Below are 25969 nucleotides of genomic sequence, written 5' to 3'. Positions count from 1 at the left end.
TTACTGTGCTAACGAGAAGGATGGATTTTTTCCTAATATTTTCCCCTTTCAACAATTTAGAAAAGAGAGGCTGTAATGAAGCCAAAGTAAAAACTTTTGCAATTAACCAAAAGGTAAAACAATTTGACCTGACACTAGTAGTCAAATAATTTGAGAGTTATGTGCATATGAGCAAATCTACACGTGCATTTATTTAAGACGCCCCCAACGTCACTATTTTTGTAACAGTCTCGTATTAACATCGAAAATTTACAGGAGGGAAGAGAAGAGAGAGAGAAAGAGAGAGAGAGAGAGGGATCTGTTCGAACTTCGAACAAACACACACGCATCGTCCACCGAGCGGGATCTTCTCTCCGATCAGATCGGGCCCAATTAGGGTTTTGTCTTTCCCAAATTTTGAATTTTTCCAATATTATTTCACTACGAATCCAAGCCTCGGTTGATATACTGGTAAATCAGATTATTTTGCATTCTTTTCGTTCGCGATCTGAATTGGATTGCGATATCTAGGGCTTGTTGATAGGGTTTTAGTCGGCGATTTGCTAAGTTCCAGGATTGATTTGTCGAGTTCGTCCAAGTTGATGATTTTGGGGAGCATTTGAGGGTTTGATTCGCATGCATTTCGATGGCGTCGGCTCAGGTGTTGCCCAATACCGCGGCGTCTTCCACGAGGAAGCAGGAGCATTTGGAAGCTGGAAAGCGGCGGGTAACGATTTACTCTCGTCTTTAGATTTCTTCTGTGTGTGCATAGTCTGATACGATCGTGTGTGCGTAAGCTAGCACACCTTAGTTATTTAAAAAAAAAAAAAAGAGAGGAAAAATGGGCATGTGTGATTATCCTTGGCAATGTTATACTGGGCTTGTTCTTTTCAATTGTTTCTATTTTTTTTTTATATGTTGGGTCCGTATGGTTATATGCAAAAAATGGGAAAACATCTATTTTGCATTTCTCTGCATATGTGTTTTGAAAAGTAAGAGCAACTCCAATGGTATGCCAAATGCATAGCCGAAGCCAAGATTTGGCTATTGAACGCTAAAACAACAGCTCCACTCTGACCCTAAAGTCACATAATTCGTGTGCACGTGCGTGACTAGAGCGGAGCGTCAAAGCGTCTTTAAACGTATCCCAAACTACTCATTATGCTCAAGCAAGGAGCCGGAGCATCAAAGCATCTTTAGAGCGTGAGCATAGAGTGAGGATTGGGAGTGGGAGCGAAGGGTCATACTGTAGGATTATGTGACTAAGCTTTGGCCAAAGACTCTAGCCAAATTTTGGTGAAGTTGTTTGGTGTGCCCGCATCACCACCAGTGTTTTTGATCTCCAATTCTTTGGATCCAACTTAAGTAAACGAAATGTTGTGACGAAATGACATTGAATCAATGTAGCAAGAATGCCATTTTCTGGAATTGTAATATAGTAGTAGGCAAAAAATGCCTTCGGTTAGCTTGATCCAATAGAGTTGCTCTAACTGCTATTGTGTTTATGTGGACGCTCAAGTCTACTGGGTAAGCTAACGGGCAGGCAAAGTGTCAGTTTTTCCACCTGCTTAAGTTTTTTTTGTACACTAACATATGTTCCTACAAGAAGGTGTGCATTTATCCTGTGCTACCTCTACTTGTTCAATTTCAAACTAAAGAAGTTAATATTACATTTGGACATAAAGTATATATTTCATGTGTCCGTGCTTCTTAGTCACGTATGTGAACTGGCACTATTTGTAAATGGCACTAGTTGTGGGAGGGAATACTCGGCTGCTCGCAAAAGAGAGAAAAATCCTTCTTCACGAATGGCGGCAGTGCTCTTTTCACGAACAACCCACCACCACCACCGTTGTTGCCGCGGCTGCCTCATGCCTTCTTCTTCTTAGTACGGCTAGAGCCGCTTCCATTGACATCAAAACCACCACAAATGCTGTCACCAACCAACCCATCTTTTCAATGATCCTTTGATGTTTTTGGTTCCATGAGATAGGGAGAGAACGAGAAATGTTTGTAAGATTCAACAGTTTCATTCTAGGGACTGTGGGAGAGAGTGCTACATAAAACAACTATTCTACTGTTAGTACACTTACAAGTCTCTTTATATTCGCTCGCAAGAACACACGCTTGGGGTACTGGGATTCGTTCCTTTTTGCTCCACCCCTGAGACCAATGCATGTTCCTTCAATCATGGTCACACACGTGTCTTTGCCGTCCTTGAAGGCCAAGCCGAGGCAGCTATTCATCTACTAGCTTATTGGCATCGGCTTCAGCTTTATTTGCACTCAGCGGCTTCAGCTTTGGTTCGTTACACATGGTTTTTTTCTTTCCAATTCAAGATTTTTCTCTTCCCATCTTTTACATAACACAATTTGCAAACACAATTACATGTGCTCAGGCACTAGTTACAATAAATAAATGTAAAACATAGGCATTTAAAAAGATGCCTTTTTTCGGTAAAAAATTCGGATTTTTTTCACTTCTTGAAAGTACCTATAGAAATAACGGAAAAAATGCATCTTTTTAGAGGCCTAGGTTTGCAGTCCGGACATTTATTGAGAGACGGAGGGAGTAGTATTTATTCCGTTTCTATAAAATGATCAAAGTATTTTTTTTTAATCAGATATATGTCATGAAAACAAAAGCGAGAATTTCATCCCCATCATTTCTAGTTAGTTTTTTTTTTTAATTAAATCAGTGAATCAAATGAGTCAACAAATTTCTTCGTCTCCAACAAAGTACGAAAATTTAGGTAGATCGGAACATAGATATACACCATGTAAAAGTAAAGAAGCTAGCAGGTTCGAAACCTCCTAGACATTGCAATTGAATCCTTCACTAACGAACGATGAAATTGATCCCAAAAAATTAATTGAGATATGTTAGTCTCGACATTCTCAGTTATTACCAGGAAAATGTAAAAATAGAGAAGGAAAGAAAGAAACCGTGTTTAACAAACCAAAACTAAAGCCGCCGAGTGCAGATAAAGCTGAAGCCGATACCAATAAGCTAGTAGATGAATAGCTGCCTTGGCGTGGCCTTCGAGGACGGCAAAGACACGTGTGTGTCCGTGTTTGAAGGAACATGCATTGGTCTCAAGGGTGAAGTGAAAAGGAACGGATCCCAGTACCCCAAGCCCAGAGGAGTGGAAAGTGTGTTCTTTCAAGCGAATAAAACGAGACTTATAAGCGTACTAATAGTAGAGTAGTTGTTTTATGTAGCAGTCCCTAGAGTGAAACTGTTGAATCTCACAAACATTTCTCGTTCTCTCCCTATCTCATGGAACCAAAGGATCATTGGAACGATGGGGTGGTTGGTGGCAGCATTTGTGGTGGTTTTGATGTCAATGGAAGCGGCTCTAGCCGTACGAAGAAGGCAGGAGGCAGCCGCGGCAACAACGGCGGTGGTGATGGTGGGTTGTTCGTGAAAAGAGCACCGCTGCCGTTCATGAAGAAGCTTTTTCATCTTGTGACGGACCCCAAAACGGATGATATCATGGTTGGGGGGGGGGGGGGGGGGGGGGGGTGGGGGGTGTTGGGGGGCGCGTGTTGGAGATGTGTGCACTTGATTGGGAAATTTTGGCCTGTCTCTGCAGACTGCCACTAATGCATATTTCATTATCTCACATCTGTTGGGAGATGGTGAGATGGACCTTCCCCATAAGAGGGGGCTCTGTCTTGTGGTTGTGTTGGGGCTCATTACGACCCCCTTGATTATTGATCTTTTGGTAGTTGTTGTGTTTGGAGGTGGACCAATCCCATGACAGAACGGAAAACTGGGATCAGCAGCACATTTTGTACTCGTCTGTTTATGTAATTACTTCAAGGTGCTTTGGATAGATACATTTTTTTTTATTCATTTATTCTCCTTTTTCCGTTTTTGGTTTATCTTTCATCAAGTAGATCGATAGATTTTGGCGAACAAGCCAAATTGATGAATTTAATGCGGTCTGCTTTATCTTGTCTTGCAGCTGGAAGAGTTCCGTAAGAAGAAAGCTGCGGATCGAGCCAAGAAGGCTGCGCCAGCAAGTCACCTTCATGGTGCTAATGTTGATCATCAACATGAGAAGCAACCTTTAGAAAATCAACATGTAAGACTTACGGATTCAAATGGAGCTGGTCCTTCTGATGGAGTTAGTGAAACAGTTGTTGAACCATGTAAAGAAGTTACTGATGATGGAAACAAAGAGAATATGTTTGTGCTGAACAATGAGCTAGGCTCTAATGACAAATATGCTAAACCACCTTTGCCTAGAAACTATTATAATGCATTTTCTGAAGATATTGCGCAGGCACCCCCAAAGGATCAAGAGTTTGATAGGTATAATGCATCACACTCTGCTGGATCGGTAAATGTGAAATATAGTCATCAGCCACAAGGGAAGAGTGATGACTTCAGCATTTCTGCTAGAGCCTCTGGAAGACATGCGTATGGGATTGCTAATAGTAACGAGCAATCTGTTGGTTTTGGTTCTCAAGTGATCCGGGAAAGTGATCATGATTCCAGTCAAACCAGTCATTATGGGTCGGAGGAAGCCCATTCTGCTTTATCAGATGCTTTTGCTTCTGATTTATCTTCTGCTTATTCTGGTGGTTTCCCAGTGCAAAACAAAAGTGCACAGACAAGTGGCCTGATGTCCTCCATAGATGAAGGTAGTTTCATTGTTGTTCTTTTTCTTACCATTTTTGCCCTTCACCTTCTTTATTTTTTGAGAAACTGACTACCGAATTTTCTTTGTGGTAGATTCTGTTCGCCCTCCCATGAAGACCACAATGTCTTCTTTTGGAGTAGGGAAAAACTTGCATGCTGCTGGGGCATCTAATGACTCTCTGACTTTCGATACGGGGGAAAGAAAGCTTGGGAATTCTGTTGGCCATTTTCCTAGTGGTAACAGCCAACCATTTTGGACATCTGAATCTCCATCTACGCCTTTCAATTTTGGTGCCGCTAGTTCATATAATAATGGACCATTGGATCCAGCTGTATCTGAACCTGCTAGTAGGAGATCTCGTCCATCTTTCCTTGATTCTATTAACATGACAAGAGTACCACTTACTGAACCAGGGACGGTTGAACCAAATAGTTCCGAAGTTAATGACATGGATGCTGTGACATCATCTTATTCTCAGACGCCAAATACTGATCCTGAAACCACTCTATCTTTTTCAAAGATGAGGGCTTCAAATGTACCTAATGCATTTGAGCATTCTATGACCTCATCAATTTCTGCTGGAAATGGGGGTGACTTTTACAGGCATGCTGTCCATGAGACCAGCATGGAAAGGAAACGTGACTCTTATTCACAAAAACAGGACGACGACTTTGCTGCTTTGGAACAGGTTGACACACACACGAAAATCTTTATTGTCTGAGGTGAAGCTTTGAAAGAATCCTAGTCAAACATTATCTTCTAACCTCAATTTTTGTTTTCCCTTTCAGCATATTGAAGATTTGACGCAAGAAAAATTCTCATTGCAGCGAGCTCTTGAGGCTTCACGAACTTTGTCAGATTCTTTAGCTGCCGAAAATTCAACACTCACTGATAGTTATAATCAGCAGGTTGGCTGTCAGTGATAGTTGGTGGATGGAGTTTTTTATTTAACATTTTTTAGGCGATTTTCTCAAGAGGATGTGTCATCATAAATACATAAACTGTATGGACAACACATGAAAATATGTGTTTAATGTTTATGGCACCCACATCAACAGATATACCACTGGTTAACTGCATTTTGTTGTTGTTAACGGGTATTATGTGAAAATGGAGTAAGGTTTTCTTAGGCAACACAGAACAAGGATCTATGTTCTTTTGATGATGGAATCTATTTCTGATGTTGCTTTCAACGATATGGGTCTGTAGCATGGCATACATGATAAGAAACGTTTGGAAAATTTTGATCAATTAAGAGTTCTAGGCACGGATTAAAAACAAAGAAAAAGAGTTCAAGCCACTTCAAGGCTGTTACCGTCTTAAGGATATCTGTTTGTTTGTTTGTAATATGTCTCCCGGAAGCTTAAAAACAGTTTTGTGATGCATGCTTGAATCTCAAATTCATTCAAAGGTGCATGCAGAACCCGAAACTGCGCCCAGCTAGTTTAGATATGGTCAATGCTCAATTAATGGCCTTTCAACCAGTTTGGAAGATAGCACACTACAGTTCTGGGAGCTTCCCAGATGCTATAGGGCTTCTCTTTGGGCTCATCATGCTGTCTCCTACATGATTCCTTCTGCAAATCTGTGTTCTTTAGTGTTTATGAATCTCCATTCTCATATATTTGCTTAGAGTTTCCATTAGTCCCTTGATATGACTTGAGGATATATGATTTTAGTTGATGTGTTTATTTTCTTTGTAGGGAAGTGTTGTCCATAACCTGAAATCTGACATGGAAATGTTACAGGAGGAAATCAAGGCCCAATTGGTTAGTATCAAAGATTTCATAACTTTAGTAAACCCATGGTAATTTGATGTTTTTCTTTTTATCTCCATTGGTCATGACTGATAAAAAGGATTTCCGGTAATCCTGATGAAATTATTCGTTGATCAAGTAAATTCTTTTTATACATGTACCTACATGATTTATTATTTCACCTTGAACGATGATGAATTACCTAGAGCTGTCCAACATCACAGGTACCATAGCTACAAAATGATGGATCAAGATAGTGTGTGTAAGCTTAAAAAATCGATTTTCGTCTTCAAAGTAAACAAACTGAATCATTTGCAATGTTCTAAAAAGCGCTCGGCGCTAGGCGGGCGGCCGACCACCTTCAAGCTTCGAGACCTATTGATCGGCCATTAATCGCCTTTTAGCAATTAGTCGGTTTTTTTTTTAAATATTCTACAACCTCCATACCATCAATAATCACAGTTTTTCTAGTTGATGTGATATATCTTCTCTACCATCAATACTTACTAGTTACTACACGTCTACCGGTCTACACGGCTACGGCCTACACCAAACGGTCCAAACCATAAATTTACAATACTGCACTACTCTGCTACTCAGACTCAAGTGTTAAATTTTGTAAAACAAAATACTACTCATTACAGAGAGAGGGGGATCAAGAAATTACAGAGAGAGAGAGAGAAGGAGAAATTACACACAAAGAGAGAGAGAGAGATTACAAAGAGAGAGGGGGATCAAGAGAGAGGGATCGAGAGTTACAGCAGTCAACAATGAGGCGCAGTGGCGGTGAATGGTGATGAAAGGCGTCGGCAATGACTAGCGTCGGCGATGACCGGTGTCGATGATGAGAGGTGATCGTCGATGTGCTGGCGTCGGCAGTAGGCGATGACTGGGTTTCTTCCCAGATCCAGATCGAATGAGAGCCCTAACACAGTAATTCGAAGCCCTAAATAACCTGGTATGAGTATAACAGTTACCCCCTTCGTTTTCTAAAAATTCAGATTTACCTTGCCTAATCGCCCATTAGCCGATTAATCGCCCATGAATCGATTAATTGCCTATCGCCGCCTACACGCCGACCAATTAAGCGGCGATTAATCGCCGCCAAAGTTCGATTAATCTTCTAGCCGCCTAATTCAACCTTTTAGCCATTAATCTCATCGGTCAGCCCAAATTTCCGATTAATCGCCCATTAATCGGCAATTAATCCCGCCTTTTAGAACACTGATCATTTGAGGGAATAAGGATTTATGGGGTTTGTCCCATGCTGAAAAGCAACAAACTTCAAGTATGCTTAGCTATCGAATGCAACAAACTTCTCGATATGCAGAGCTATCGAATGCAACGTAGTAGGTCTTCTTTTTATCTTTTTCTTTTTAATCATAGCGATCGAACGTCTTAGATGTTGATAAATGAATCCCTTATTTGGTGCAAGTCAAAACATTATTAGTCTGTGCTGATCATGTACGTTTTTCTGCATTGGGAGGAGTATTTATTTTTGTCAGATGGAAATTAATATCTTGGTTTCTTGTCTTTTGTTTCCAACATTGTTTTTCATTTTTGTAGCTTGTTGGCATGCTACAATACTTCACATCATATGTTCTACCTTCAACCATATTCTCCCCCTTATAAGTCCAACCATCGTAGGTTTAATGGTTTTTTTGGATAAGTAAATTGCTTAGCAACTGTAAAGGTTATTTATTCTGTCATCAAGGAGAACCTGAATCCTGTTCATCATGGATTCTCTGCAGCATGTGGGTAGGCTGGGTAGGCATATAGCAACGTAAAGCATAGGTTGTGTTAATCGTTTACATCTGGTAACATTTTTTCTTTTTGTTAGTTTTAATTCTCATTGTTTCACTATGTGGTTCATCTCGATGTTGCAGTTGGAACTTGACTCTTTAAAAATGGAATATGCAAATGCTCAACTAGAATGTAATGCAGCTGATGAACGTGCCAAGTTGTTGGCTTCTGAAGTTATTGGCTTGGAAGAGAAGGTAGTTTATATCTGCTGTAAATCTATCTGCGCATGTATATGTGCTTTTCCTGTGTCTACCCAATAGTATTCCACTTTGATGAAAGTTGAAGCAATTGTATGTATTAGTTAATTTTATGTCTCTGTGATGTTTTCTATGGTGATAGTTAAAACACTTCACATCTTTTTTAGCAGTAGTTAAAAACACTCCACAGTGCTAATCTTGTGGGCCTGATATGTTTTTCCCACTTTTGGTCTGTATTCTTCTTGTGTGTGTGTTAATTTGAGCATATGTTTTCCAGATATGACTGAATGTTTTGTTAGCTGGTTTGCTTTGCTAAAAAAATAAAACAAATTTATGGTGAGATTTTTGAGTGTCGAAATATTCAAGGGAGGAAGGTGTTATGCATAGACTTGTGGTCTAAAACTTAGTTGACTTTCCCTAATCGTTCTACTAAAGAATTAATGTATGTCTCGCTGTTCTTCTTTGTGCCATCTAGAATAGATGATTCATTTGCCTCATGATTATTGTGATTTCTTAAAAAGATCGATTTTCCAAGTGATCAAATATGAATAAGAAAAACTGGAATCTATAGATACATCATAAATCTGCTGATAGAAAAAAATATTATATGGAACTCAGACAAATGATATGAATGATCTTCCCCCCACAAAAATCTTCCAAAAAATATTCACTTACTACAACACACGAATATGTATAGAAAAATGAGATAGGCATTGAGTAAGAGTTCCCAGGGGATCGAGAGTTGCCCCAGTTAATTTTTCGGGAGTCCCAACCATCGTGCGGAACCATGTTTCAGGGAAGCATGCCACCGAGTACCTCTTCAAATGAAACCTCTACACTCATTTATTGGGCAAATTATTTTTCTAGCAATAATATTCCGCCAGAAAGCCCCTGTTATATTTTGGCAGAGAAACCACCCAACTAATCAAAGGATCTTTCTTCCTTTTGGTAAGTAAACGTGGTGAAGCATGCTGAACTAGGGAAAGACTCTGTCCCTTAGATCTCATTCCCTTTTCACCCATCAAGCCTCTTGCCAATTTTCTCGACTGGATTCAAGCCTCTTGCCAAGACTTTGTCCAATAGATTTCATTCGCTTTGCACATATCGTCAACTTCTCAATAACTTATTTACTTCGGTATCTGATTATTTTTGGCAGGCACTCAGACTCAGGTCTAGTGAGCTAAAACTGGAAAGGCAATTGGAGAACTCGCAAGCTGAAATTTCTTCGCTCAAGTATGACTTATTTGTTTGATAGAAAATAACAATTTTTAGATTCTCCATGTTTAATTTCACTTTATGTTTGTTTTTCTTTTTCGTTTGGTTTAGGATTCTGTTGTCTACTATGCATCAATAAGCTACTGTTTTCAATCTGCAATCTGGCAAATTTTTTTTTTTTTTTTTTTTTTTGGGGGGGGGGGGGGGGGGGGGGGGGGGCGTAATTTCAAGTATCCTGTTTATCTATTCTTAAATACTTCACCAAGAGAACTATATGGGTCTGCTCGAGTGAATGGAAAGTGCTCAGCTTCAAGGGTATATATGTTGTTACTTAGGGGGAGCTATATGCTGATTTGGTTGAATGAGATTACAGTGTACCGTGTTACTACTTGTCAGTAGAAAAATATGGTTATTGGGGTTATTAAGCATGCTTTTTAGGACAATTCTTTGATTGATACCATATCTTGTTAGGAAGTGAAACGCAAGGTTTGTTTGAAATTTGAAGGTAACGAGCTTGACCCAGGTTCAGTTCATGTGAAAATGGAGTTGAATTTAAGGAAGTGAAAATACGCAGACCGTTATTCCAACTCTGTTTGTTCTTTTTCTTTCAAACCATTTTACAGTCCAGTAGGACATCGTCACTGCAACGAACATGTTAGGTCTTCCACCATGATAACTGCAAGACAACCAGTAAACACTATGCCTTTTTCCTTTTAATTTTCTATCTGTCTTCTCTGCTGTTTCTACAGCTTTCATTGTGTAACTTGTGTTATACTTACATATATATACTGGAGGCGAACTCCTCCACACTCCAGGTCTGTTTTTGGCTTCAACTGACCATCTTTAATGTGTTTGCCACATTTGCTCTATTCTGAACACCATCTGTCTCCGCTTGCCCTTGTCGAATACACGTCCGGACCATTAAAATATATATTTGATACTTAACGATGAGATTGAGACAATGAGGAACCCTGGTAGTGTATTTTACAGTTTTCTTTTTGCTACTATCATTGGTTTTGGAAAACAGCAGCAGTGTGCTGCAGGCTACATTCTTTTTGACAATGCATATGATTCATGTTGGTTAAATTATCCACAATGTTCTAAATGGCGCTTGGCACTAGTAGGGCGGAGACCCACCTCCAAGCGCCAAGCCGCCTAGGCGGCGCCAAGCAATTCGGCGTTTTTTTTTTTTTTTTTTAAACAAACCATTATCCAATCAAACTATATTCTATGTATCCATAATGCAAGTTCAAAGTTCTACATAACCATAATGCAAAGTTTAATGTACAAGCCCAAATGAAATTAAGTAGTAGCAACTAGCAAAATAAGTTGAATAAGACAATAAGTAGAAATAAACGAGATCGGAGATCCCTAATGCTAGGTTCAAAGTTCATCTCCTTCCTCAAACTCTTCTCCTCCATACCCTTCCAAAACTTGTTCTCTATTAGTTTAATACTATACATTTTAGGCTGCCAAAGGCCTCCAAAGACGCCGCCGCCGCCGCCAAGGCCGCTAAGACTGCCATGGCCACCTAGGCGGCCGCCAAACCTCCCTGGGCGCCAAATCAAACGCCAAGAGGTATTGGCGTGGCGGCAGGGCACCTCCAAGTGCCTAGGCGGCCTCGGCGGCCGCCATTTAGAAGACTGATTATCCAGCAAGAGAACGTTGGAATTTGCTGTGTGTTCTATTTTCTAGCAAGATGTCTTTAGCATGATAATCATAACCTTTACATGTCAAATTTTGCAGGAGGAAAATGTCAAGCATTGAGAAAGAGCGTCAAGATTTGCAGTCGACCATTAATGCTCTGGTTGAAGGTTAGCATGCTTTTTGTGCTTTGCTGTTTTAGTTCTTTTATCTTGAAAGTATGAAGAGAAGTTGAGTTGTGCACATTACTACACAATGTAATGTCTGAGAGGCAATGTATCCCAATCTTCATACCTTCGCACATAACACCTCACATGGGTACTTCATTTACAGGAGTCCCTGTGACACTGATAATGGTTTTGGAAAATAATGAACGACAATGAATTAGATAGTTTGGTATTGTTTCAGCTAACGTTGTCATCACAGTTTCCTCTCGATTATCTGGGAAGTGTTGCGAAAGTGGCATTATGTTACATCTTGCCACGGCTGCCAAGTTCTCCTAACCTTCTTAACATCCGCTATTGTGATGGTGTCTTGATTCAATTTGAAGGAAAAGCAGAACAATAGCTACTAAATAAACATGAACTGAGGTTGATTGAACCAATGTGATTGCCCTTTAATCATGGAGATATTTTCAAAGAGCTGATTAGTGAAGATGGACACATGTAGCTAGCACTAAAGTAGTTGTGTTGAAGGTTTGAATTGAGCTTTTAGAGCAAACAATTTATGTAGATATATAAGGCAAAATAGTCTGTATTTGGTTTTAATTCTCCAAAGTAGTATGTTTCATGCTCATCAAATATTGCCAAGAATAACATTTTCCCACCGAGTGAAATTATTGTTTGTTGCATATCAGATCCTATTCCTTATCGTTAGTCTGCCATAGCTTCAAGAAGATTTTTTTTTTTTTTTTTAACTCTTTACAGTTGCAGTAATCTTAAAAATTAAAATAGATCAATAGATGTTATGAGAGTGGCTCTATTTTGCTGTTTTCTCACTGTTATTCCCTTCGGCCAGAGAAAAAGCTGTTGCAATCTAAGCTACGCAAAGCTTCTTCAAATGTATCCGTTGGTGTTAGCAAAAATCATGCTGACCGAAAAGATGTTTCAACTTCTACAGAGGATTTAGGTAACTGATTCTGTTGCTTTCTATTTTTATAATAGGTATCTTTCAGTAAATATTGTAATTCTGTAATTTTCTTTACCAATTTTAAGTTTCTTTGGTCTAGATATACTTTCGATTTTTAGTTGATTTCATGATATCAATTTGATCACTTTTTTGGATGTTAATATTATTAATGCAGTTGATGAGGCTGATACGGAAACTGCAGAGGTCTCAAACCTGGAAATGGACAGCACAGCACCACATCTGCGAAGTGATGCATCCGGTTCTTTCTTGCTTCCTGAAGGAGGACAGTTCGATCTTCAAGTTTCGTATTTAAATATTCCTCCTGATCAGACAAGAACAATCCATAACATTAACACATTAATTTCCGAGGTAGGGTCTGTTTCATCAGTAGATTCCAGTTTTCTGTCACAAAAAAGCAAGAAGAAGATAGATTTCAGTTTCAATTTTTCTTACAGGACTCAAATCTTTTTCCTTTTCTTTTCTTTCTGTAAGCTCCTGGCTGCCTATAACATATTAATATATTACCGATGTGGTACTTCTCAATTTACTGTTTGATTAGTTGAATTATATTACTGAGAATAGTTTTAGAAACACCAAGTTCTGACTTTATTCATTTACAGTTAGCATTGGAGAAGGAAGAGTTGATGAAGGCATTGATGGCTGAATCATCTGAAAGTTCGAAGCTGAAGGTAATTTTGATCTGCACATTACGTTATGTAATGAAGTTTCTCTGGCTCACCTGTGGCGGTATCAGTAGTGTAAGATGATATCAGTAGCAATGTAGGGTTCAGGTTTCTGGTATTTGTAAGCTAAAACTACATCCAGGGTTACCGGATACTATGCACGAATGCGATTAGAGTCTGTGGTTGTGGGTATGTTGTTCTTTGAGCATGTGTATTGTGGAGGAAAGCATTTTCGTTATAAGATTTCCCCATCTGAGGATGGATAAGTGATTTTAGTGCTCTACGGTACCCAAAAAACTTGCCCAAAAAGCAGACGTCTAGGGCCTCTAGGCATATCATATCGTATGCTTTTATGGTGAGCATTGGGATCCGCCTTTAAAAGTGCCCAACTTAAGGAACAAGTACACCCAATGAAGGATCTGAACAAGTGCAGATCTTACTCACTTGTATTCAGCTCTTGCAGTTTTGTCTTCTTCTTTCCTTTATCATAAAATTGTGCATCAGATGATGGGTTCTTCCCATCAAATGGATTCAGAAAAGAGGAGTGAGATTTTGCGTTAGAGTTAACTCCTGGGTTCTTTCCACAATGGATTTGGAAGAATGAGTAGATATTTATGTCGAATGACTACCTCTCTCTTATAGCACCAAGAACAACACGCAGATATAATTATGCAATCTAGGGTCGAATAGCTTATTTGTGCGGTATGCTAGATGAATTCCTCCAACTTAATGACTGTTGGTCTGGGGAGCGCCTCTAGAAGGGGGTAACAAGGCTTTGCAGGGAGCATCCTCTTTACTTCATATGGTGTTTCTTGAGGGAGTGCACCAATTCACTTTCAAGGATTGTGAAATGGCTATGGAATGGATAGACGAGGATGTCTTTGCTCTGCTGTTTTCATTGAATTATGTTTTTGTTTGGTGAGACTTCTTTTTCGCTTTCATAGACTTTATAGTTAATATGTGATTCAAAGTTTTTCGTCAACGGTAAAATTGTTGTGCTAAAAATATGTAATAAGGTACTGAAATCAGAAGATATGGTAAAACACTAAGCTTAAGTTTATCTTTTAGTAGGGAAGTAATCACATTGTTGAATGCATAGATTCCATTATTTTTTGCATTAAGATACTCTGGCTTCTTAAGCTGGGGATTTATGTGCATTTGATTAGTTATTGTATCCATCCCGCATTGAATGATATGTTAGATGTCAGGAATGTTATTTAACTCGTAATGTTCTGAAATAATGAAATTGGCATGTGCTTAATTTTTCTCACATGCATATTCATACTAAATCTTTTTCTTTTCTCCTAGGACTAGGAAATGTATTCTTATGTTTGAATGGAGTCATAAGTAATTGTTTCTACTTTTCAATTTAAGTCCTAATTCAGTAAACTCCAGCAAATTTCTTTGTTGGTTCGCAATTATTGTTGGAGTTTGTTGTATTCCATGGCTTTAAGCTAAAAATTTCTTTTCTTTCTTAAAAATGAAGGATTTAAACACAGAGTTATCCCGAAAACTTGAAGCCCAAACACAAAGATTAGAGCTTTTGACTGCTCAAAGTATGGCAAAGGCAAATGTTCCAATGAGACTACCTGATCCTCGCAGCTTGGACGACAACACTCCATTTGCAGATGAAGGCGATGAGGTACCCAACTTATTTGCAATTGTTTTGCATTCTGACCTCAGAAGGTTTGTGATTATATCATCCATTACAACAACAAAAACAGAAACCATGTAATCCCCAATCAATGGTGGTATGGGTGGGGGAGGAGTGGGCACATACCTAAGTCCTAACCTTCAGCAATATCTGCACAAAGCGATTAGGTTTTGTGATTATGTCATCTCTTAGTATCCTGCAGATTGGGGTTAGCACGATTCCTTGGCATTGTTAAAACTGTCAATGGTTTTTTTTGCTCTTACTTATGATGAGTTTGTATCTAGGTTAGCTTTACTCCGTTAAAAAACTATCATTTTAGGAAATTATAAATGGCTTGGTGATGACTACTGTAAAGAAGTGACGAAGAACACAAAAGGCTTAAGCATGCCCCTGGATGGATTGCTCAATACCTGATTCTTTTTTTTCCTTTAGTGCTTAAAGCGTTGCAGCAAGTCTCTAGGGGAACTCCACCACTTTGTGGATTGGAGATATCATGTACAAAAATAGAATTGATTTGCCTTGGGACTTGATCAAGGTTTCTGAAAACAATAATAAGGTTGAATGTGTGAAAATGATGTTGAATTAGGTTTGAGACTGGAATTTGTATAAACCTATTTCTGGCAAGGGCTGAAGGATTAGTTTTTGCCTATATTACATGGACTCGGGTATGGTTTTTGGGTGCGAGTGTCTAAGTGTCAGATTCAACGAATTTTTCCAGTCTCACGGACACAGGGACACTATAATATTTGTAGTTTTTTAGTCAGTTTTTCTGATGAACGGTGTTTAGAACTGTCTTGGAGCATTTCGTGCACATTGCACAATATAAGAGTTCTATGCACATTTCATGGAAATCCGATTTCCAAAATATGCTCGCTAGTTGACTGACCAACTTGATATTTTGGACATAGATCCCACACCCTTATCTGAGTATTGGGTGACGTACATAGGCATAGTGAGTCCATGTAACATAGGCTTTTACTCTTTTTGTTTTCCAATAATTTAGATGTTTGACTTCATTTATACTTTTGATGGGTGTGGACTGTATGCCTCAAAAAATCACAACCCATGAACGATGAGTTAAGTTGGGTGAGATCCTAGTTCACATGAGTAATGGTTGGAAGTTTTTCCACTATTTTTCGAAAGGATGCCCTTATGGTGTTTAGGTCTTCTTCTCTGCCCCCTATCTTTTGCCTAGGAGCGGCTTAATTGTACCATTGTATATGAAGTTATGAACTATTACTTTACTTACTTTATCCATCAATTGGTTTTTGCATAAGAGCTAGTTTTGAGTTCATTTTTGGGTCATCCGCTCATCATCTACTTATCTACTGAGGAACACCATTTAACATAAACAAAGTTGCATATTTTGTTTTAATTTATTGATACTGATTATCTTTCTTCATACTGATTCTAAACAAGATCTCTCTCTCCCTCTCTCTCTCTCTCTCTCTCTCTCTCTCTCTCTCATTTAACTAGGTGGTGGAAAGGGTTTTGGGTTGGATAATGAAGCTATTTCCAGGCGGGCCATCTAGGCGGCGACCCAGCAAGCTTCTTTGATTTACGAGTCAATACAGCTCTCCGATGAAAAAGTTTGTTTGCAGATCCCAACCCACCCTTATTTTTGGTGGTACACAGAAGGTCGCAATCTGTATATCGCGAGTCAATTATCCATTCTTTTTGATAGAGGAAAATGAGTTGTTTTTTGAGAGGCCTTATTGTCGTCAATTTGGAGGATGCAATTGTCATCTCTCATCTGTGGAAATAATGGCTCCCTGTCGCTTTTAGCAGTAACTGGGGAGTTTGTACTTTTAGTGATTTTTTTTTTCTTTTTCACATGAGGAAAGTTACCAGAAAGAGAGGAAGAAAGAGAACACATTTGGTGCAATTGGACATTAGACTGTAATTTGTTTGTTATATAGGTTTTGTCATTTATTTGTGTGTTGTAAAGGTTGGGGCTTAGGCCCAATACATGCAAGAAATGGTTATGGCAATTTAACCTGTAAACATCTATTCTATTATTCTTATCCAGGAGAAACCCTTTTCTTTTTTGGGGGATCTGTTTTTTTCTTTTTCTTTTTTTTCTTTCCCCAAGTAGGAACTTGGGCATAAGGCTCGGTTTGGTTTTGTTTTTCTTTCCCTAAGTAATAGGATCTGGTTTGTGATTTGTATTTAACACTGCTGTCTGTCAATGAGAAGAAAGTTGTGCCGGCTTAGTAGGAACTTGGGCATAACTGCGCTGAATAGTCGTTCGTAAATTAGCAACTCTCTCTCTCTCTCTCTCTGTAGAATGACATTCTTGAAGTCTTGTTTGTATTGTTGCTTAAGGGAACTCTCTCTCTCTCTCTCTCCCTCCCCCCCCCCCCCCCCCTTTTCTCTCTCTCTCTCTCTCTCTCTCTCTCTCTCTGTAGAATGACATTCTTGAAGTCTTGAAGTCTTGTTTGTATTGTTGATTAAGGGACCCCCCGCCCTCTTCTCTCTCTCTCTCTCTCTCTCTCTCTCTCTGTAGAATGACATTCTTGAAGTCTTGTTTGTATTGTTGCGTAAGGGACCCCTCTCTCTCTCTCTCTCTCTCTCTCTCTCTCTCTCTCTCTCTACTGTGCTGATGATATTGTACTCTTGAGTATCATTTTTGTTCTCATTCAATTCATGATACTGTATTCTAACCTATCGAGAAGAGAGGAGCATTGCATTAATGGCTATTCACTAGAAATTGGACCTACATATTGGAGGGTAGTGCGTGAAAATGAAATGTGATTGAAGGACACTGCAGGTTTCCATGTTTTATTAATCTCACAAGTCTTGTACCTAAGGAATCCTATGACTTTTTTGTTGTTTTGATATTTTCTGGTGAATTCTTGCGGATTGTCCTAATTTCATAATTTGTGGGCTGTCAAATAGACGAGGACGAATGAGATAGGATGATCTCATGTGTCCCTCTCAGAGTACAGAGAATGGATCCTTCAGAGTTCAGAGGTTCATTTTGATAATTCTAAGTCGTTCATTTTGTAGGTTGTAATGCGTAAACATCTATAGGAACGGTTCTCGAGTAAAACGAATGTTCTAACTCACTTCCAAAAAACTAACTATTTAAGACACTAAAGTGATTTTTGAACATACCCACAAATGGACTTGACAACACGGTTCAGTTCTTCTTCGGAACTAGAGAGGATCTGATTCAAAGCTGTGTGGAGGGGCGTTTTGGCACTAATCTAATTTAATTGGATTAGGTATTTGTCGGTATTCAAACAACTTGATAATTTATAACACTAATGTAAAGATCGTGATTTGGAAAAAGAATGGTTCGGATCATGATAATAATTTGTCAATAACTTTTATTGAAAACCACAAAAGAGTTGGACGAAACTTGATTCTTTTAACAAACTTCACATTGGCCCCTTCAGGGTAACTTTTCACCGTCTTTTTGGCACCGTTTTTTTTTTAATCCTAATTTTTACTAGATGTTGGTATAATTTTTACTTCACTTCGTTTGTCTCAACAGAGGGAATCGAAAAAATATACTATAAATAAAGGACAAACTTGAAAAAAGATGACAAAACTAAAAAGACAATCTTTGTACCATAAAAATTATAACCAAATCTACTAAAAATTAGAGAAAACAACCAAAAAGACGGTTTTCAGAAGACAGTGAAAAGTTAGCGCAACATATATACAACAACCCAAGCAGACTCTTATTGAACAACGTCGATCCGGAATCCCAATCCTGTAACTTTTCCGATGGCATATAGTATATGAAAACCATTGAGAATGCCCAAAAAGGCCCAAAAACTTCTCATGGAGCCGGACAAGCAGGAGTTAATTGCATGGTATATTCTGGGAGCACAAGGCAACCTACCATACTGTACGAAGATATGAATATAGGCAGCATCAAAACGTGCTACTGTTAGAATTTCTCATGTTTTTTCCCCCCCGCAAAAGGATGCTACTGATGAATTTACCACAGTGCATTAATTCCATGGCCTTGATCCAAAGGAATCCAATGATGTATATATATCACCACGAAAATAGCAAATCTCTTGAAAGGAACAAATTTTTTTTAATCCAAAATTTCACCCCCTTCCTCTCGGGACCCGGTAATGCTGTCAAGCAGCTCCGTGCCGAGTGGGTGCAGAGCGGTCGATCCGGCCGTTCGTCTCCGTACGGACGGCTCCGATCAAATCTGGATGCATACAAATCGCACACAAATCTGATCCGTCCATTGTTCGGTTAAGATCGGAGTGGTTCATTGCCGAGATGAGCGGCCGGCAGTGCCAGCTTACAAGGAAAGCAAATGAAGCATGGACTTTGGGCCTTCACAAAAAAGCTAAAAAATGAGAGCCCCAAAAATTCTAGTACTTTCTCCGTCCCTTTTTAAGCGTTTCCACTTCCCTAAGAAAAGACGTACAATTTTTGGATCAACTTAATAAAGTACTTGAGTGCATAATGTTTTCAATCATTTTCGCACCAAATTGAAGATCGCAATACTTTATTTTTTGATGGAAAAATTACACTTCATTTCCTAAGGAACAATTAAAAAGAAATGGAAGGAGTGGTTTTTGAGACATTCCCCAAATAACCTACAAGTCATCAATCCGAGATTCCGTGTTAAACCCATTTCCCCTTCCCCCTCCTCCTCCTCCGGACCCAACAGAAGAATTATCAGAAAATTTAATCATTGCTGTCGTCAACCATACAAATTGATTGTGGGTAGAATCACCTCACCTGCAGACCTCTGTCTCTATGTGGAGAGATTTTTCCGCCATTAAATTGTTATGATTTTTTTTTATGTTTTAAATTAAACGGTTGGAAAATTCTTTTTTCGGCACAGAGAAATAAGATTAGTTTTCGGCACAGAGGATCCTGCCTCATTGATTTTTTTTTTTTTGTTTTTTGATCCGCAACTCTTATGTAAGGAATCAAAAGCACATGTGTTTCCGGCACAGAAGATGCTTCCTCACTGATTTGTTATTTTTTTATTTTATCCCAATCTCAGTGATTTGTTCATATGTGAGAATATGGCAAGTGTGGTCCAAAAGTATTGTCCAGAATTTGAGACCTAAAGATGCTCCTAGTCCTAGGATCATGTGGTCCTTTTCCTTTTTCCATTTCCATTCCCAAGGAATTGAAAGGCTTAATTTATGGAAAAATCAGTAAACCATTCCTTCCCCTCTAGCATTTGTTGAGATTTGAAACATATGTTCTAAATATAAAGGGAAATGATTTTGTCACTCTCTTTTTTGTTAACGTCATTTTCATGTAAGTGTATTTTTGCACAAAAAATACACAGGGGAGTAACGTTAACAAAAAAGGAAGTGGCAAAAATAGCAGCCAATATAAATCATTGGAGTATATATTAATAATAAGACTACTTGAAATTGTATTGGAGCAGTCTCTCATTCCACGAAAAACGAAGCACTTTTGACCTGCCTTTTATACCTAATAATACCGAGCTTTAAATGATGCCGCAAGTGAACGATGAAATCAAAACTTTCAAGATTAATTGTGGTGCACAGAAGTTGACCTAAAACCGTGAGTTAGAAAAAAAATCTCTCCCAACTTCCATTCCCCTTCTTGGCTTGCATGTCTATATCATGGATGCCTTTGCGCGTGAAATATATACTAATATTCAAGTTAAATTTTTTTAGCACAGTTTGCACCCTAATCATTCATTGTCCATTCCACTTTTAGCATGAGTGCAATTATTCTTCTATATATCTGCATTAATCTGTATCTAAGCAATATAATAGAGGTCAATATCATTGAAATGACCTACCACAAAGCTAGCACCGACCATTTTGGCAGAAATTCTATGGCAACCATACGAGAGAAACTTATTCGTGGCTCAGCCATGAACAAGTTTTTTATAGCAGCAACAAATCACGTTTTGAACGGTTCGAATTTTATTGAAACTTTTTCGGAGAAAAGTTTAACTCTTTTTCGGAAAAGTTTCATTAACATCCGGACCTTTGAACGGTTGCAATTGGCTCCGTAAACAACTATTCACGGCTCCGCCTTTAAAAAGATTTTCTCCAAGCATATACTTCTGAACATGTGATATGAATTTCCTAACTACAAAATGTGTGGTTGATACTTACATAGATGCAATTGAATCACGACCGTACATTTTGTATTCCGAAATTAATTTCAGGATTTACATATATAGGTCAAGTGAATCTCAACTGTACATATCAACAATTTATAAATCATGTGTTCAAAATCTACAATAACATGGATCTCAAAAAAAAAAAAAATCACAATAACAACATATTAATGGTAGTGAAGATATCTCTACGTGTGAGACTTATCGCCGAGTATGTGTAACACCAAATGAACATGCTATCATGTTATTGAGAAATTGACCAAATCAATACACACAACGCGAAAACAACAATCAAGAAAAGAACGCAAACAAAAAATCAAGACAAATTTTGCGTAGCTAGGCATAACTTTGTACATTGATATCCACGGTTCAAACCAATTGCACCTATGTATCGAATGAAGAATGCTTATAGTGTTCAGAAAATATAGTCCAATATCATATGAATTTGAACACTAATTATCGTAATAGGTAGCGCACTAAGTGGCGAATCAAGACTGAATCAGATTTCATAGACTCAATACTCTAAAACATCGATCCGGACTTGTAGTGACAGAGCACACGATTATTTCTCCTCCTCACGGGCCTCTTTGTCACTTTCGTCTGTCAAGTTAACTGTTAAATGACAGCCCCCATAAAATAGTCCCTTTGTGTATGAAGGAAGAGCCTCTGCAAAAGAATTTATGCGTTCTCATCCAAAATTCTCTCTCTCTCTCTCTCTCTCTCTCTCTCTCTCTCTCTCTCTCTCTCTCTCTCTCTCTCCAAGGAAAAGCAAACAAATGAATGCAGATATATAAGCACCAAGTTTGAGTGAGCCAAGGGATAACATAAGCCAAGATTGAAGGATGGGGATCTTCCAAAGCAAAAATAAGAAAAACCCAAGTGGGAAAAACATGATCAAAGCCATGAGAGAGAAGCTGAGGCATTTGGAAAAGGAGGTGAGTGAGATAATGTGGATGAGAGAGAACGAGAGCGGAGCTCATGAGAGGGAGAGGGTGGTGCACGCATTGAAGGAGGGAGAGTGGAGGAGGGAGAGGAAGAGGTTGAAGGAGGAGGTGAGGAAGTTGAGGAAGAGGTTGGAGGAGAGAGAGGATGAGATGGTGATGAGAGAGAAGAAAGGGTGTCTGGTGTTGGAGGAGCAAATGAGGGAGGAGAGAGAGAGGAGGGATGAGGCTGTGGAGAAGTGGAAGAGGTTGTACCTTGCCATCAAGTTTGAGCTTGATGATCTCATTCAGAGGACACACCAAGGTAACAAACTTTGGACGCCTATTTTGGCCTAATAAGTCAAAATGACTTCTTCTTTTTTTGTCGGTTTTTCAAATTTTCTTCGCATTTTTTAGTTTTTCGTCAATTTTTTTTGAATTAATACTTCGTTATGACGAGAGAAATATAAAAAGTAAAAAATTTCGATTGAAATCCAAATTTGAATGTGATCCCACTATTACATATCTGGATTTGAATTATAAATTTCCAATTTGAACCACTCATTGATTTTTTTTTTTTTTTTTTTAGGAGAAGGATTGTATTGGAGGGCAGAGGAAGAAGATATAGTATTGGAGGAATTACAGCAAGAGCTGAGGGCAAAGGAAGAAACCATTGAAAATCTGCACACAAAATTAGCTTCAATGGAGCAAGAAAAATCCAAGAGCGAGAGAGAGATTGATATACTGAGGCAGAGTTTGAAAATCATGAGCCACAAGAAGAAGCCCAGCACCTCTCCCCAAGAGCCTCTCAAGAAGCTTGCATATGTAAAACAGACATGAGGAAAATTAGTCACTATATGACTTCTCTGTACTTTTTGGATCACATAATTTAATCTTGTGTTCTGTTTTTGTGTGATTAGCATTTCCCTATATATATACACACACAAGATCAGAGCCAATCCCGAGGTAAGACTTCGGACTTGGGCAATATATCCCCACTATAGGGCAACCAAAAAAAGAAAATTTGATTATGATCATTTCTTGATAAAATTCAAGCCAAAAAAGCACAATGTGTTGGGATTTGTCCCACATCGGTTAATTATCTCCTCCAAAATTAGTATATGAGCCTAGACAGCCTCTCCACTCTTTGCCAATTGGTTTGGAGTTGGATGCTTTAACATGGTATCAGAGCTAGACTTTCGGAGGCTTTTCCCCTTTGTTTGTGCCATAGTTGCACTTTGTTTCATTGTGATCCGTGTGTTCCGGATCCTTTGTTAACCTCTCCACGTGCGAATTGGGGTCACACGTGCGGGGGAGTATTGGGATTTGTCCCACATCGGTTAATTATCTCCTCTAAAACTAGTATATGAGCCTAGACAACCTCTCCACTCTTTGCCAATTGGTTTGGAGTTGGATGCTTTAACACAATGCAAATATTTTTTTTTTTGACTTGCATGTCTTTTGATTTTTTATGGCTTCATAGTAAGTGAGCAATCAAGTTTGGAGTCGGTCTTGGAGCAATCCAAAGATCGGAGCCAGCACTGTACAAGATAGAACGTGAAATTACTAATTAAGTTTGCCTCGATTGAAGGATATCCCCTTTCATAAATTTGTGTGGAAAGAAGTAAGAAGCTAATTGTGGGTCCCTGTGAGACCTCTTCCTTCTGCCTTGTATGTTATGGCCCGATTAGATCATCCATAGGGAGGGGGATTATTTACGCAATCGGAAGAGGGACCATTCCCAATGTATGCCAGCAGCCCAAAAGGATACCCGAATTATTTATGGCTGAGATTATTTAATCCGGCTGGTGGTGGATAAATTATGGACAGCTCTCGAGCTATCCATAATTAGCTATTCTTAAGAGTATTAACGAAATTAATGAATTTTCAGCCGTATACGTCAAACCAAATTTGTAACAAGCATGCAGATCTTAAGTCACGGATCCGAAAATTCCCTCCGAAAAAAATCAGATTTCGAAACATAGATGAAAAACAAAAACAGATGACATTGTTGAATATTGGAAGTAAGATTCATAGTTGCTGCGAATTGCTAACAGCTCTTATTACAACCTGATAGATAAGAGTTCTTCTCTGCATGGAAATCTCTAGATTATTGAACTTCAATTAATAAAAATCTGAAATGCAACAAACTACTACGATAACACCTCCCACGCGACGATCGAGAGAGGAGAAATTCTTTCACTTCTTTTCATGATGAGTGTTTTCATTGATTCCAAGTGTGCTCTTCACACCATCTATGGCACCCTGCGCCATGTTCATCACTTGCTCACCAGTCTGTCCAACAAGCAGGAAATTTCCATTATGAAGTAATGCTACATTAGGGAAAAATTACAAAAGAAATTTTGGATTGTACGTACTAAAACCTACTAAAATGACTTCTAGATGCCAAGACACTATATTAAGGCTCCGTTGCGCTTTTGATCTTTAAAAAATAAGTACTCATTTGCAAGTTTTAAGCTTAAAAATAGTAGGCTTACTGAAATATATATATATATATATATATATATATATATATATATATATATATATATATATATGTAATATGGATCTTTTTAACCCTGCAAAAAAAAATTAAAATTTATTTTTGTAAATCCATTATTTTAAAGTTTGAAAATAAGTCCTTATTTTTCAATTACTTATTTGAAAAAGCAGAACGGGACCTAAGTCATTTTGATGGAAGATTCTACATATAACGTACAACCATTCTATATGTAACTTATTTTATGGCCGACGGGCCATGTTTGTACCTGTTGGATGATTCCGGCACTCTGCTCTTTCCCTTGCTGGGCCTCCTCTTTGGAATCAGCCGCCTTGTCGCAAGCCTTATTCGCTGTACTCTGGGCCGTCTGCACCCACTCCTGAGTCTTGGCCTTCCCAAGCAAAATACACAAACAAGCACACACACATATATGCATAATCACTTCAGTAATCAGAGGCCGAAACGGTCAATGAAAAATCATAAACCACCAACTTGGTGAATACTACTAACCTTGGCCTGACCCTGGGCTTGGCCTGCCTTTTGTTGGGCACTCGACATTGTTCTTTTCCTTCTGAAACTACGAACACGGGTCTACAAAAAAAAATATAAGTTGTTCTTGATCTCAGAATGTATTCAGGCAATTGTGATCTGTTTGAAGGTTGTGAGATTGAGCTGTATTTATAGCTCTCTTGAGTTCTATATATAGGATGGGTATATACAGGACATGAGAAGTTCATTGTAAAGAAGCTGTAGAGAACGTGTATTGAGGCTCTTGACTTGGGATTTGGGCTGGTTGTTGTGGCCTTCTCCTTAAATCAAGCATCTCCAAGCATTATAAAGCTTCCTAGAAATGGGTTTTCCTTAGTTAATTAAAGAAAATGTGACTCATATTTTATCTCCATACAATTGCTGATAATATGTATGAATTTTAGGTGTTGTAGGTCGTACCGAGAACAAATCTAATTCTTGGACCTCATGCTATAGAAGAGTTGGTTTTAGGAACGAACTATATGTCCGTAGCATGGTTTTAAATTGCGGTATTGGTTAGCGTAATGGTCGCGGTCGCAAGTAACGAATATCAGGAGTATCGGTCTATGTGTAATAGAAATCGGATACTGCACTCGTGAATTTTTTTCAAGCACTAGCAAGTGCTGAAAACTTCATAGGTACACATGCTCTAAGCTTATTTATGACTAAACTGAATGTTTTGAAGCTATATTTTACTTTTACAAGCAATTTTAAGTAAGACTTGATCAAATGTTGTGTTTTAAGAATGAAATTGAAGTTGTTTTTTTCTCATTCTAACAAGAGTTTGGTTCTCAAAATATTACTTTAGCACATAAAGACATCTCAAAAAGTTATATGAAGGTCTGAGAATGGAAAAAAAAAAAAAGAATAGTTGTTCTAAGTGTTCTGTAGGCGCAACGGTCCTGTAGTGCATGTAATGACTGCTACACGATACATAACGGCCATAGTGATCGATATGTACGTGAATTTTTGTAATGCCGTTATTTTCACCCATAACGATATCAGGCCTTCCAAAACTTGTTCCGTAACGGAGCGACCGTTTTTAAAACCCTACGAGACGATAGTTTGGGGACAAGATGGAGGACTCCGTTATTGTTGTACAAGACGATAGTTTGAATGAGAAGCCAAGAAGTCTTTGGCCTTCATCCTTAAAGTTATTCGCTAGTAGTAGTTTATTTCAAACTATCAATTGCAGCTATCAACTAGAGACGGC

General features: G+C 38.6%; 3 protein-coding genes across 7 annotated transcripts; 2 read left to right on the top strand and 1 right to left on the bottom strand.

Annotated features, from left to right (window-relative positions):
* Positions 1 to 205: 205 nt before the first annotated feature.
* On the top strand, positions 206 to 16759 carry LOC131316339 (protein BLISTER). Of its 3 annotated transcripts, none has more exons than XM_058345662.1 (14): positions 206 to 706; positions 3950 to 4069; positions 4271 to 4631; positions 4723 to 5318; positions 5419 to 5538; positions 6334 to 6399; positions 8274 to 8384; positions 9544 to 9620; positions 11349 to 11416; positions 12264 to 12374; positions 12550 to 12743; positions 12995 to 13063; positions 14544 to 14699; positions 16188 to 16759. In XM_058345662.1, exons 1-14 carry the CDS (start codon positions 626 to 628, stop codon positions 16266 to 16268), a joined length of 2211 nt encoding a protein of 736 aa, XP_058201645.1. In that variant the 5' UTR covers positions 206 to 625; the 3' UTR covers positions 16269 to 16759. The 3 variants fall into 3 exon arrangements, with proteins under 3 accessions (XP_058201645.1, XP_058201644.1, XP_058201643.1); XM_058345661.1 differs by having other exon boundaries at positions 3950 to 4631; positions 4723 to 5193; positions 5266 to 5318; XM_058345660.1 differs by having other exon boundaries at positions 3950 to 4631.
* A 4652-nt stretch (positions 16760 to 21411) lies between these two features.
* LOC131316338 (uncharacterized) lies at positions 21412 to 22637 on the top strand. Of its 3 annotated transcripts, none has more exons than XM_058345659.1 (2): positions 21412 to 22053; positions 22324 to 22637. In XM_058345659.1, exons 1-2 carry the CDS (start codon positions 21651 to 21653, stop codon positions 22566 to 22568), a joined length of 648 nt encoding a protein of 215 aa, XP_058201642.1. In that variant the 5' UTR covers positions 21412 to 21650; the 3' UTR covers positions 22569 to 22637. The 3 variants fall into 3 exon arrangements, with proteins under 3 accessions (XP_058201642.1, XP_058201641.1, XP_058201640.1); XM_058345658.1 differs by having other exon boundaries at positions 22321 to 22637; XM_058345657.1 differs by having other exon boundaries at positions 22318 to 22637.
* A 1079-nt stretch (positions 22638 to 23716) lies between these two features.
* Positions 23717 to 24914, bottom strand: LOC131316337 (late embryogenesis abundant protein 7-like). Its single transcript, XM_058345655.1, has 3 exons — positions 24739 to 24914; positions 24497 to 24619; positions 23717 to 24023 (listed from the first exon to the last, which is right to left on the bottom strand). Exons 1-3 carry the CDS (start codon positions 24784 to 24786, stop codon positions 23928 to 23930), a joined length of 267 nt encoding a protein of 88 aa, XP_058201638.1. The 5' UTR covers positions 24787 to 24914; the 3' UTR covers positions 23717 to 23927.
* Between the last annotated feature and the right edge of the window lie 1055 nt (positions 24915 to 25969).

The sequence above is a fragment of the Rhododendron vialii genome, chromosome 2a (assembly GCF_030253575.1).
Source record: "Rhododendron vialii isolate Sample 1 chromosome 2a, ASM3025357v1".
NCBI classification, from domain to species: Eukaryota; Viridiplantae; Streptophyta; class Magnoliopsida; order Ericales; family Ericaceae; genus Rhododendron; species Rhododendron vialii.
This window is presented reverse-complemented; position numbering and strand designations above follow the sequence as displayed.

What these genes read in the sequence shown, in the direction of transcription:
- LOC131316339 (XM_058345660.1), top strand. Translation starts at nt 626, where the DNA reads ATGGCGTCGGCTCAGGTGTTGCCCAATACCGCGGCGTCTTCCACGAGG. An exon ending in TGGAAGCTGGAAAGCGGCGG is followed by an intron (nt 707 to 3,949) that starts GTAACGATTTAC and finishes CTTGTCTTGCAG; the next exon opens with CTGGAAGAGTTCCGTAAGAA. An exon ending in TTATTGGCTTGGAAGAGAAG is followed by an intron (nt 8,385 to 9,543) that starts GTAGTTTATATC and finishes TATTTTTGGCAG; the next exon opens with GCACTCAGACTCAGGTCTAG.
- LOC131316337 (XM_058345655.1), bottom strand. Translation starts at nt 24,786, where the DNA reads ATGTCGAGTGCCCAACAAAAGGCAGGCCAAGCCCAGGGTCAGGCCAAG. An exon ending in AAGCCCAGGGTCAGGCCAAG is followed by an intron (nt 24,620 to 24,738) that starts GTTAGTAGTATT and finishes TTGCTTGGGAAG; the next exon opens with GCCAAGACTCAGGAGTGGGT. An exon ending in GTGCCGGAATCATCCAACAG is followed by an intron (nt 24,024 to 24,496) that starts GTACAAACATGG and finishes CTTGTTGGACAG; the next exon opens with ACTGGTGAGCAAGTGATGAA.
- LOC131316338 (XM_058345657.1), top strand. Translation starts at nt 21,651, where the DNA reads ATGGGGATCTTCCAAAGCAAAAATAAGAAAAACCCAAGTGGGAAAAAC. An exon ending in CATTCAGAGGACACACCAAG is followed by an intron (nt 22,054 to 22,317) that starts GTAACAAACTTT and finishes TTTTTTTTTTAG; the next exon opens with GAGAAGGATTGTATTGGAGG.